This window comes from Nyctibius grandis, chromosome 4, assembly GCF_013368605.1.
Source record: "Nyctibius grandis isolate bNycGra1 chromosome 4, bNycGra1.pri, whole genome shotgun sequence".
NCBI lineage: Eukaryota > Metazoa > Chordata > Aves > Nyctibiiformes > Nyctibiidae > Nyctibius > Nyctibius grandis.
This window is the reverse complement of record NC_090661.1, coordinates 96,263,794-96,277,199: the sequence shown is the minus strand read 5'-3', so window position 1 is coordinate 96,277,199 and position 13,406 is coordinate 96,263,794. Positions and strand designations below refer to the sequence as shown.

The 13,406-nt window shown below is 40.5% G+C and overlaps 1 protein-coding gene across 2 annotated transcripts in view; it reads right to left on the bottom strand.

Moving 5' to 3' along the window:
- Positions 1–13,075, bottom strand: part of TRUB1 (TruB pseudouridine synthase family member 1) — a 32,750-nt gene extending 19,675 nt beyond the window's left edge. The window contains exons 1-4 of one of the 2 annotated variants that reach the window (XM_068399222.1): positions 12,928–13,010; positions 12,448–12,563; positions 11,078–11,170; positions 7,155–7,210 (exon numbers count right to left, since the gene is read on the bottom strand). In XM_068399222.1, coding sequence (XP_068255323.1) covers positions 7,155–7,210; positions 11,078–11,170; positions 12,448–12,532 — 234 coding nt within the window. In that variant the 5' untranslated portion in view covers positions 12,533–12,563; positions 12,928–13,010. Of the gene's footprint in view, positions 1–7,154; positions 7,211–11,077; positions 11,171–12,447; positions 12,564–12,927 lie in introns of both variants that reach the window. The other variant, XM_068399221.1, reaches the window with a different exon arrangement.
- Positions 13,076–13,406: the final 331 nt, after the last annotated feature.

Genomic DNA, 13,406 nt, shown 5'->3' with positions numbered 1-13,406 from the left:
CCATGTTGCAGTCTTGATTTTTTTTAATGAATGCAAGCAAGAACTGTACATGTAGCTCAGACATATACACAATTATAGAAAGGTCAAGAGGAAAGAAGGTGACACTGACCTCGTGAATGGAAGAACAGAAAAATCTCAGACTGGAGTGTGCTCTTAAAATATTCTGCATTTTTGGAGGAAAGAGCTTCTGCAGCACAATAGGTGCAGTCTCCTCAAGATTTTCAACAGTTTAAAAAAAGTGTGAATATTAATAGAGCATGAAGCTGAGCTATTAATAGATTAGGCCTCTGGGGTGAGCATAAAAAAGACTCAAGCAATACACAGCATGTTAAGCCAGCTTACTAGTGGTACCACTGCAGTAAACTGTGTATCTATAGTATTTAACAGCTTCTTCTACAACTTTGTTTTGGGGATACTGGGTAGGGCAGGAAAGAGTAGATATGCAAATCAGCCTCTTCTCTTCTTATGATTTATTACCAAAAAAAGCAGGTTAAAAAATGTATCATACATTTTGCAGTAACAGGTAATTAAAGACATCGACAGTGTGTAACATGTAAGACCATTTTATCCCACTAACACTTCAGCCCTTCCTGATTCCTGCATTCTCCACTGCGTGGGCTTAACATTCTCTCAGGGCATCTTGTTTTGTACATACACCACTTCAAGTTTTGGTAACACCTTCTACACATTCTCAAAACACATTCATGCATTTTACCAGCTTTCCCTTTATATAAGCACTTTCCTTGTGACAAAATAAGGAAGACAACCATACTTTCATAAACTGACATTGATCTCTAGATAATATCTTGAGGCATTCAGATAACAAGAAATTAATTGTCAGTAATGTAAAATAATATACACAGGATAGAAACCAATGCTGAGTTTGCATAAACAACGATGCAATGAACCAACCTCCTCCAGTCTGGAAAGAGTCTGTGGAATTGCAATGGAAAGTTCTGGTTCTGCAAAAACTTTCTCAGGTGTCTGTAGTGGTTAATAAAAAAAGCAAATTATTATAGCAGTACTTGGATATAGCTGTTACAGACTACAGACAGAAGTAGGACAAGTTTTATTAACAGACATAACATCTTTGCACTGTATTGTGCAAACATACAAGGAAGTATTCCTTGACTGTTTGCACAATACCGTAACAAATACCATGCAAGAGAAATGTCAAGACTTCTCTGTCCTATACCTCTATTTCAGGAATGTAATCTACTTAATCTAACGCACAAAATGGTAACTAAACAGGTGAAATTAAGCAACCACTACGTGTCAGGAAGAATTCACCTAGCCAGTCTACAAGGGCTGAAACACATCCACCTGCCCATGGGTTAACATCTTTCACAAAACAATCACTCCATCTCCGATCTGCCAGTCCTGTCCCTCAAGGGAAACCTATAAAACACCTTTCAAGACAAGCCTGGGAACTAAAATTCATAACTCCACTGGGTTCAGAAAAAACAATACGGGCTCAATAGAGATGTTGGATTTATGGCACACTATAACATTACCTCACACTAACCTGTTCACATGCCACAATGTATAATCTACCAGGCTCTCTCCTTCCCCTAGGAGATAACCTTATCATCTCTTTCTTTCCTCTCCTGCCTCCCTTGTAAGGAAACGATAATTTCTTTGGGCTTGAACAGAGGCAAAGTAATGACATTTTGTGTAGCAACAATCCTTTTTGCTTAAGTGAGCAGGTCACATAACTGCACTCTTTTTTTTTTTACCTTTCCCATCTCAATACACATAGAAACTCAATCAGACCCTTGGTTATTGTGGATGGGATATCATAAACAAAGACGTGTGAGAATGTAAAAGGGCATGAACCACAGAGTGAAACATGAGAAGGTGTTGTAGATGAAAAATTTCCTATGGAAAAGAGCCAAAGAGCAAACAAACCACTTTTACTTGGATTCCTCCAAGACAAATATAGACAGTTGGAGATGATAATACTGCAGTTTGGAAGAAAAAGCCCAACTAAAACCACAGCTGAATACAAGCAAGATGGGATCTGAAGAATCATCTGGCAAGCAATAACAGCCCTCCTCACCTTGTGACTGGAAGCTTGGCTGATCAGTTGTGGACAAAACCTTGCTACTCCACACAGGAGATGAATTGTTTTTTTCCTCTTTAATAAAAAGCAGGCAATGAAATGTAGCCCATTGGTGTGGAACAGTCTTGCGGTCTTATCTACAACTGCTTGCCCATCCAGAATCGTTAGTGAACCACACTCACAAGCATTAACTACTTTTTGTTTCAGAAATGGTCTAAAAGATACTTACTTCACTGAACTCTAAACAAATGTAAAATACACTTAGTTTCAAAATCCATGGCTTCCGTTTTAGACCTGAGAAAGGGCTTGCATATCCAAACACCTAATTTTCTGTACTATACCAATTAGTCTAATAAAAAGTATTACCACTACCTGTAAATCTTGCCCTTCCAAGAGAATGTTAAAAATATCAGAATATGATAAAGAAAACAGAACACATCAGTATGCACTCTATGAGTAAGTAGTTTTGGTTTTACTAGCTCCAAAAGAAAGCAAGGTGAAGCAAAGTTCTTAGCTGGTGATACTGTAGAGAAATTTTTAAGATTAAAAGTAAAAGCACACACCACCAAGAGCATCCTTCAAAAGGAAAGTCAACTCAATTTTCTTGCACTTTTAACTCAAATATAAGAACTGGAGCACAAACTGCTTTTGAAATACCTTTTAAAAAAAAAAAAAACACAGCAAGGCTCTTTAAAAAGAAAATTAGGATTTCCAAAGAAATAGCGCTTACACCATCATGGTGTGCACATTAATGTGCAAACACACAAATGCTGGCTGAAGAATAGAGGTCTCAGAGATATCAAGTTCTTATAAGCCTCCTGAAAACAGACAGATAGAGGAAATAAATCTATTACAGCTTCCACTAGGAAAAAGGCTCCAGAGGGAGCCCCACTGTACTACTAGATACCAAAGAGTCCACATGGGGCTTTGGTGGCTAACAAGCTGTAAAGAAACAAAGTCACAAGAAAAGGCTTCATTAGTTCTGCTCCTTATAGAACTACTAGATGTGCTTTTTAATGCATTATTAATTCATTGAACTCATTGCCAAAAGATGGAATCTAAGGACTTAATTCCAAAAAAATTAATTCATGGCAAAAGCTTGCAACCTTTATGTTTGAGAAGTTAAGGGATACAAATTAAAGCCTAATTTTTAGGACAGTAAGATAATCACAGAGGGTAAAGAAATGTTCTTTACAGATACTTTGTTCCGCAGCATCTGGTCGCAACCCTCTAGAGAAAACAACTTTGCAATATACAAACTCTAATCCCGGAATCACGCTGCAAGGAGTAACTTACGTGTCTCAGAAATTTTCTTAGGTGATTTGAACCAATTCCTGCTCAGGCAAGCCCTCTCTCATAGCACACAAGTGTGACTGGCAAGTTTTGAGACCTCATCACTGAACTAGCACTCATTTTCCATCCAGGATTCATAAGAACTCATATTTTAACAATTATAATAAATCAAAGTTGTCACATATCAGGTCACTGATGTACTTTCATTCTGCCCATAATCTCTTCTGCTCTTTCTAGTCCTTGTGAACATCTGGAGTGTGGGTTTTACTCTACCCAGTGATTATTTTTTTTGGATTGTGTTTCATCCTGGAGAAGCCACAACTTTTGAGATTAAATTTGCTATTTTAACTAGTTCCTGCTCAAGCTTGTGCAACCAGCGCAAAGTAATCAGGCAATTCCCCTCATGTCACTGAGCACTTGGGGTTTCAGATTACATGTGGATCATGACAAGAAGTTGCATCATCAGATAAGAACAATATGCCCATGCTTTCTGCTCATTGAGAGACAGTGATTTCAAGCACAGCTTGATGGATGGCCAAGTTCTGGCTTCATTCACACTAGTATGACTCATATTCTCTTAGGGTGAACCCAGATGTTATCTCACTGAAAAATATGCAAATTAAGCATGGAACTGAAGTCTGAAAACTTCAATTATCCTGTTTTATCCCACCTAAAAATAAATGCTGTATGTGTTGGAAGACATCTCCTCCCAATGGAAAGTATTAGAATAATGAAGAATTTAATTGCTTACTGCTCTTCCTCTTTTTCTTCTCTGACAAGTCCCTGACCAGTTCCCTCATTGCTTCTATGTAACAGCACGTTCTGGTAGATGAGAGGTTTTAAAACAGGATTACTGCTTGGAAACTGTGCTGCCCCATTTCTCCCCCCCAAAAATCCCTTCTATACTGTGTTTGAGACAGACTAGTCACCCAGAAGACTGAGTCGTTCAGAAACAATTTACCGTAATAAAAATTGGTCCAACCCCATCATATTCATTTTACTGGTGAAGAAGGAAGTATTTCCTCATTCTGCTATCTTTATTTTGCAAACACAATAAAACAATTTATCTCAAAATAATGCAGTGCAAAAAGCCAAAGATGAAGTCCAAGTCTCAGAACACAAGAAAGAAAAGTGGTTCTCCTATGGAACATATTAAATGCTCAGCATTTAAAATCCAGGTCCAAAAGGATTCAGCTTCTCCTCCTCACTTGGAATATTTGAAACAAAATAAAGCAAACAAACAAAACCTAAGCCAGCTTGCCCATGTTTTTATTTCTGGATAAATATTAAGAATTCAATGAGAAAGCTCGAACACTATGTATCGCCCCTGGCTGCACATTTCCATTTGTTTTGAGTTAATTCATGAGGAGGTCAAACCAATGGAGAACCAGATTTACACTGAAAGAGTAACACTCCTTGTATAATGTGTATGAGTTGCAAATCGAGTGATAATGTTCAGAGCTGCCACACAGAGTCAGGAAAGTTTCACTCAACGTTTGAGAAAAAAATCAAAAATAGTCCAATGTCTGGCAGAGCCACCATATGGAGTTTACTGCAGTAACATACGTTTTGGCCACTCAGCATAGCTCTGCTGCCAACAATGATAGACTGAACTATTTCTTTACAAGATCCATTCCTATAACCAAACAGTAAATCCTAACCAGAGAGGCTCAGACAGTTCTTCTGAATCTTTATAGCAATAAAAGGAACAAAAGGAAAACATCACACCTCAGCATACACTTCAGCATCCACAATGGTAAAAAAAGATGAAATACGAATATAAACTCCTAGCATATGGCATGGGATGCAAAAAAATACTCAAAACTATTTAGACAGTCATGGATTTATCTGTATCAGATCTCTACGACATTATGAGCCTTTGTTGTCAGTGTGGTCAGAAAAACAAATAGGCAGATATCTGTGGGAGACCTTTCAGCCTCCTCAAGCCTCTTAAATTACTGTGTGCCTAATTTATTTGAGTATAAATAGAAAACAGGAAAGCAGAAACAAGACAAGCTCCAAATGAAGGTTCATGACTGCCATGCCACCTGGCACAGATGTTAGCTACCCCACACTCTGCCACATCAGAACACACAAACAGTTGCAGTGGAAGAGCTGATGTAGTGTAAGGATGGAACTTTGCTTGCCTCATTGAATCATGTGCCCACAGCCTACACCCATCTAAGCCCAGGTGAGAGCTGATTGATCTAGCCAGGATAGCTTACTGAACTGCTCCCACTGCCCATTTCTCCTGTGTTCCCCTCCCTTGTCCCTCAGCAGCAGCTATAAGCCCTCCTGAGCTATCTGGGCACAATGTTTGGCTAGCTAACACTAGCTACAGGACTTCAGAGTGAAGCCACAAAGGAGCTCGCGCATATTCTCGTCTGCCAAAAAGGTTGAAACTACTTCATCCATCACAGCTGTTTCCACTGTGAACATCGGCTTAAGAGATACTTCAATTGCTTTACATGTTTTTAAAGCAACAATTTTCACACATTTAGCTATGATGACTTTATTTAGCTGAAGTATCTCAATGTCTTTTTTTAACTTAAAAGCTTTTTAAAAGGAAATGTCAGGTAGTAACTGCTTACACTTCCACTGCAAATCCAGCTCCAAGTGCTTAGTGAGTGTTTCAAAAAGCATATGTCTCTGAAATCTGGTCCTATAAACCAAATGCAAACCCATTACAGTCAGTGCAGAAACTGACACTCAATACAGTTAAGTTTTAGATCAGACTCTACAACTACGTCTTTTTATCCTGGTTGTATTCTCTTCTGTCAAATTATTTTCCTTTGAGTTGAACTGAAGATTGTCAATCAAATTCTACTGCAAGTTATCACTTCAGCACCTGTAAAGAGCTTAAGTGTTCAGACCAGAAGAGAATGGGAAAAACAGCAGAATAAAATGCATTAGAAAGGCTATCAATTTGCTGAGACTACTATTGACTTTCCCTGAGTATAAGATGAAATCCGGAAGGCTTAATTGATTTCTGCATCTGTCATTCTTACCTAAACTTCTCATTTAAAAGTAATGGCTAAAACTACAGGCTTTTTACTTGCAAAGAAGAAATCAACGCTGGTACATTATTCTTGGGAGTACATGCACTTGTTTGTGTATGTAACACCTACAATCTGGAGTGCGCTCACCAAAGACACAGCAGAACTAATCAAAAGCAGCAATGAATGAGATTGCTCTCTGCCAAGGCTCCAGTCTGGATTATCTCATGCAGCCACAGGGCTTTTGTTACCTTTGGCTTCTTACACGTGCCTATCCATGTGTTTGAGAGCGCCCATCTACAGAAACTGCAATCTGGAGCGATAGCTACTATCATGAACGCAAAACACTCTTAATTCCAAAAGGTGCCTCTTAAGGCCTCACGGTATTTAAGAAGAGAGAAAAGAAACAAAGACCATCTGTTACTGCAAGCTAAATAACAATTATGTTATCTACACATAAGGAAAACGACCAAAAACTGAACTGTCATACACAATTACATCCTGAAAACATTTATAGTGCCATCTTCATTACAGTTTTTCTCCTTTTTTTTGTTGAAAACACTAAATATCACAGAAATCTTTCTGTAAAATAGGAATTTGGTCTTTATTAACATTTTGTACAAACAAAGTTTTTAAAATAACCATCTGTACATAAAAGTCTTAACATCAAATTTCTGACTAAATACAAAAAGGAACTGAAGTACACACTTAAATGAAATACACAAGATGGTTGAGATATTTGTATGTTGATGCAGCTCTTCATTGGAAGAAAAAAGAAAACAAAGTCATTTAGCACTCCTTACCTTGGAACCTGCCAACATAGTTCTCAGCATTTTTGTTCCTTTTCCAATACCAACCACTGCAAAGACAGAAAGAGAAATGCCACTTCAAAAGCAGCTGTGCTTATTCAACATCATTCATTACTAAATATTATGCTAGTCAGAAATACAGCCTTTCATGCTCTCTAAGTATGTAAAGGGAGTCAACGCTTGTGAGAAAGTATCTCTGATGTTCAAACAACATGAGATTAGTGAAAGGAAAAAAAGTCTAAAGCAGAAGATAAAGAAGCTTCATCTGTTGTTAAAATACTTTAAATCAAGCCCTAGATTTATTTACCTTTTAATCACCAAAGAAACAGATAGTGCAATTAAGGCCATATCTGGTTTGATGAAGGCTATGGCTCACTAATAAGACTCTAGCCTTTGCTGTAACTAAATAGCCCTTTTAAAGGCTGATAGTGACCAAGAGTAATACAGCCAAGATAGCATAATGAAATTGTTCATCAGGCTTACAGCAAGACAGTAAAATAATCAAAAGGTCCAACTGCCTCTGTCAAAAATCTTTTACAATCAAACCCTCCTATTACTGTGCATGTACAGACTACCATCTTTTCAATTTTAAACCAGTATTCTGCAAAACAACAGTCAGTCAGCTTTTCATCAAAGAAAGAGAGAAAACGAGCTCTATTTTATTTTAAAACTTTTCACGAGGTGCTTTTCTTGAATATGCTTTACTATTGATTTTCTCCACATACAGCAATCCAAAAAAACAGTGACAACAGAAGGAAGATGGGAAACAATGAAAACTTTAGAAGGAAATTAGTTCAGTGTACAACTCATGGAATACATCTTTGATTATGTCCTTATTTTAATGAATTATGTCCTTGATTTTAATGAAACCACAGGAGTTAAGGGAGCTTGCAGGAAATCAGCTTTGTGTTAACCAGGAGCCAGTACCAAAAGCATCAAACCAGACAATGAACTATTTTTCTTTTTAAACAAACACTCGTGCTCCAGTTTTTACATTCTGAGACTCATTAGACTACTTCTTATTCTGAATTACTTCTCCTCTTGTTCCTGAGGGTTTTTAGTCACACATGCCCTTGTGCTTGTGCTTTTGTGTACCTTCGGCTCAGCCTGTTCCTGTCATATTCACCAGACAGGAAAAAACTGCAACACGGCTGAGAAAAGGAGATAAGCACACAGATAAAACTTTATAACCAAGCACTTTTCTTGCAATGTGATGACATCACTGACACCTCAACATAACAGCTGAGCTGAAATTTGCTGCAGTGTCAAGAGATTCAATACAGTAATTTTAAAGAGACATTGAATGCTTTTGTGAACAAGACACTAACAATTTCCCCAATTAATCATCAGCTTGCATAGCATGTGTATTATTGAAAGGTGATATAAACTAACCTTGCCAGACTACATAGAGCATAACAAGGTTTAACTGAATTTTTTATTTTTAGTTTGCCAGCCTCTAAAACTACTTCCTGAATGGCATTTGCTATTTGGCTTAAATAACACCTACTTAAGTTTCAAAAGAATTACCGTCACTCACTTACCTCTGCTTTTTTACAAATGGCTTAGACTCTCCTACGACAGAGGACCTCCAGTCTGCCTTACTAAGACAGAGCACCCATTACTGAGGTGTGCTCATTCTCAAAAGATGTAATCATGGATCTCCTCTGAAACTTCACCGCTAGGTTTTAATTTTGATACTTATTCATCTTTTCTTCTACTGTGAAAGCACAGTTCATAATGGCCATATAGAAACAAGCCAAATATTTACAATTCCAACTGTACAGCAAGAAACACTAAAGTGGAACCACAGCTCTAGATGGATATTAAAAGAAGATACTCCCTAAGACCCGACCTACAATTCTTTGCTTCTTGTATCTAAAATATGAGACCTAACAGTGAGAAGCAGAAGTTGAGTCCCAGCTCCCACCACCTTCCAAATGCAACAGAAGTCACAGATGGGGACAGACAAAAGATTTTGCCTCTCAGACAGCACTCGCTCCAGGCTCCTACCAGTGTGGGGCCATCACATGCCACCTGGTCTCTAAGGTGCCTTTCACTCACATGTCATAGATCACTGATCTTTGTCTCCAAGGTCCATCCTCATCTACATTTGGTGTCAGTAGAAAAAGAAATACAAAAGTATATTTTCTGATGAAAAGCACTACCCAGTTATCTGCAGTACACTTGGCTCTGGTGAAAAGCACTGCCCAGTTATCTGCAGTACACTTGTCACACTAAGCAAGACTCTGTATCAACTACTTCCCATGAACAAAGTTCTAGATACGCAGTACATAAAATTTGGGAAACAGCAGTACAGGTCAAGAAAGAAAGGTTAGAGGTTTCAGAAAATAAATACTTCCATGATGTTACTGTCCATGAGGAAAGCAAGCTTCCTGCCCCACCACCCAATGCCAAAAAGCAGCACACATTTTCTGGATAACTTGTTTCTGTTGTGTCCTCCCCTCTCTTCTCATTATCGTACCTGAACGCACAAGAAATGTGGGCACATTCCCTTTCCCACTCCTCTCCAGTTTTGTTCTTTTCAAACTAGCTACCATTGATTTTTCTCTGTGTGTTTCGTATGGCAGTGGCATGAAAGATCCTGTGCCTTTTTTTAATCGATCCGTAGCACACAAAAGTGATGCACTTCTTTGTCTTTACCAACCACATCAAGCCCAAGCACTTTTTGTCATGCCACAGGAGCAGGCTTTGGAGACTGCTGGATATCAGAGAACAGTAGGAGAAGCAATTAAGAAGCACGAGTGATGTTTCTTTTCCTATGGATCAATGCTGTTGACTTCCCACAATATGCAGTAGTATGCTCAAAGGGAACATCTGTGTAAAAGGAAAATGTCCACTTCAGCAATACACACAGTATTCTCTGGTGAGCGGCCACATAGTACAGGAAATTGGAACAAAACTAGTTTACTTCTAGCCCAAGAATGTTACATTTTGCAATGCTCACAGGTGACAGAGAAAGACAATTACCAGCCTATAGGCCTCTATGAGCAACAGTCTTGGCAAACAACATCCCCTTGAAGCACAGCTCTTCCTGAGAAGTCATTACATCAAAATTCAGTGGATTTACTTCCAGCTTATACTCAATAGTTGTACCTGTTGATTTTCAGTACCAGAAAAGTACTGCTGTTATTTCTTCTAGCCAAGTAGAGCCACAAGGATACGATTTAAGCAAGCTGTAGTTTGCATGTTATTCATCAACAAAACTATTGGTGACAATGTATGATATGGGAATAATCCAGCCCAATGGTCACACCCACAGTTTTTCAACACCAGCAATTGAAACGTCCTGTTCCTTAATAAAACAAAGGTATTCAATAAGTGGATTGCTATCAAAATTAAAAGACAAAAATCTCTTTGATGACTTTTCTTTATTGAGCAAGACAGGGCAGGAAGTGAAAAATGTTTCTGTGCTGAGCCTCAAAAAAAGCAGCAGCTGAATTGCTCTTACACATCTTTCATTTGGTGAGTATTACAACTCAAAAGGCTCCCTCAAAATCCCAGAAAAGCATTAGTTTAAGAACAAATACTTTAGAAAATTATGATGACTATAAATCCCCAGCTTAAGTAAAAAAAGCCATCAATGTGGCAATTTGAGGTAATTTAGAATTCATTACACAAGAATCTGTATTTTCACATAATAACCGACAAGTTATTTCAGGAGTTTGGGGAAAAGGGGTGGAAATATAGTCTTCTGTTAAGAAACACATTATATGCATGTAAAAGTATATGCAGAGAAAATTTAACCCAGACCAGTCTTCCCCAGTAACCCGTCCTTCCCTCAAAACCACAAAGCCTGCCATGCGTATCCCAAATTGTTCCTCCAACCCGATTTCATGTAGGCATGAAAATGTTCTTTGAAATCATCTTTTGATGACTGTATTTATATTTTTCATTACCTAGGACTCCTGCTGCTGCACTGTCCAAAGTTCCACCATGTCCAATTTTCAAAACCTGGTTTCTTTTGTTCCCATTTGTTTGCACACCAGCTTCTGCAAATAGAAATTGAAAGGAAGCATTATAGGATAACCTTAGAACATAGGGAAAAAAACAGATTGCTAAAGGAGATAAAAATAAATTATTTAAACTATGAATTAGTAGTGCAGAAATTGCTGTAGTGAATAAGACCAATGATTCCTCTAGAGCTATTCCCAACCTCAAACAATTTTCAAGCTATTTTCATTTAGATTCTAATCAAGTTTTATGTGCCATTATAAACAGATGTTCAGAAAAAAACTACTGGAAAACCTGGCAGACAGTTCACTTGTGAAGTTTCATTAACAAAGCATGCAAAAACTAGCAGCAGAGTCCCCCAAATCATCTATTATACACAAATCTTATGCTACATAATCTGAGCAATTCTTCTTGTATTTACTTCCATGTAATGGGCCATGTTCATTTGCACGTACGCAGCCCTATGGAAACTCTGCAATGAACTGAACTTGCTTGCTGCCGCTTTCAAGCTGTCAGAGCATCTCAACCCACCATACTTCCTATGCAGCTGATGACTCCAGGAATTTTGCAGATTCCAATGCCCCTTATTTATTAGTATTAAATATGACAAATGCTCTAAGCTCCCTTACATATTTCTATCATCTCTTCATTATGCCTTTCACGTTAGGGAATCAGATATGATCCGGCTAAATCTTTTCCATACAAAGCTGAACTGACATCAGTGCCTACACTACAGTTCGCTACAGAGTAAATCAGCCTAAATAAGCAACCACCTGTCTGAAAGCCCATGTTCTCACTTCATCAGCAAGTGCCCAAAAGTCCCTATTAGATGATCAAGTCTCCCTATTCATTATAAAGATAATCTAGGCCATAGTCCTTCACACCTTTGCAAGGATCACACTTTTTTCCCCTAATATCTGACACTCAGGCTTCCCTGTATTCAGAAAAAACAGTTTCTGCAGACTGTGCCAGGACTTTCAAACTCCTTGAAACACTGTGGTTTTTCACTCATTTGGTGATTTTTTTTTTTAATGGCAATAGGCAGTGGGACTGAAGCAGAGCATCCTGCCATTGCTGTGCTGCACCGATGCTGCTGACACCCATTCTGGCAGATGGGTGCACGCTGTCCCTGGGACCATGCTCGACAGCTCTCCCAGCAAGCTGGGATCCCCTGCATAGTGCACTGCAGGATGGGAGCTTTCTGCTGGGGCAAATCTCATCCCCATTCAAAACAAGGGCTCACATCATCCTGTACCTTAGGCAATAAGACGCCTGCCCCAAGTAAGCAAGTGCTGAATACGGCCTTACAGCTCACCGTGCAGCGTGACCAACACACTGAGTCTTGCAGGGACCCAGCAGCTCCATGCAGCGAGCCAGAACATATCCAGGAACAGCTCCATTCCCCAACCTGGGCCACGTCATGGCTGTGAACTACCACAAAAAAAAAAAAATGAAAACCCAGTTCTCCTTTAGTTTTCTGAATGCTGAGGAAGAGGGTGCATGGGGTCGTGGTTCCAGCACCCTAAGGAACGCACACACTCCCACACAACACCCATCCCCCTGCCATGCCTGACAGGGCATCCCTGGCCGAAACGCTTGAGGGCTAAACGCGTGTTCGCTTCAGGCGGGCCTGCTCCTGCCCTGGCACCGCGGGCAGGGCCTACGCACACCTCCCGGTCACGGCGTCCTCGCTTTAGCACCAAACCCCCACCTCGGCCCTCCGGGCCCAGCTAGGGAAGCCCGCACCTTGCCTTGCCTCCCCTCGCCTGCCCCGGCCCGCAGCCCGGCCGCCTACCTGCCAGCAGCCTCTCCTTCAGGAGGTTGAGCACGCCAGCCGAGGTGGGCCCCTTGGGCTTGTACACCGCGAACAGCCCACTCAGGGAGAAGAGCTTCTCGGCGGACTTGCCGAGCACGACGCCGCCCGCCTCCCTGGCAGCCATGCTCCCGGCAGGCCCCGCCGAGCCGGGCAGCCGGCCCGCCACCGCCTCCCGCCCCGCCCGGGGGCCGCTGGGAAATGTAGTCCGCGGCGGGCGGCCGTGAGGGGAGGGCGGCAAGGCGGGCACCCCCCGCCACGGCCGCGTCGGAGGGCCCGTGGGGTGTCCGGCGTGGGACAGCCCCCGCTGGGAGCCCCTCAGCCCGAGCGAGGTGGCTCTGAGTAGCTCCACCAGCCACGGGGGCTTGTGCGGGCGCTGCTGGGGAAGGTCGCAAACCGGTGTGTTCCCCCCGCCTCCATCGCAATGTTACTCGTTGTACCTTCGTTGCAGAATTACATTC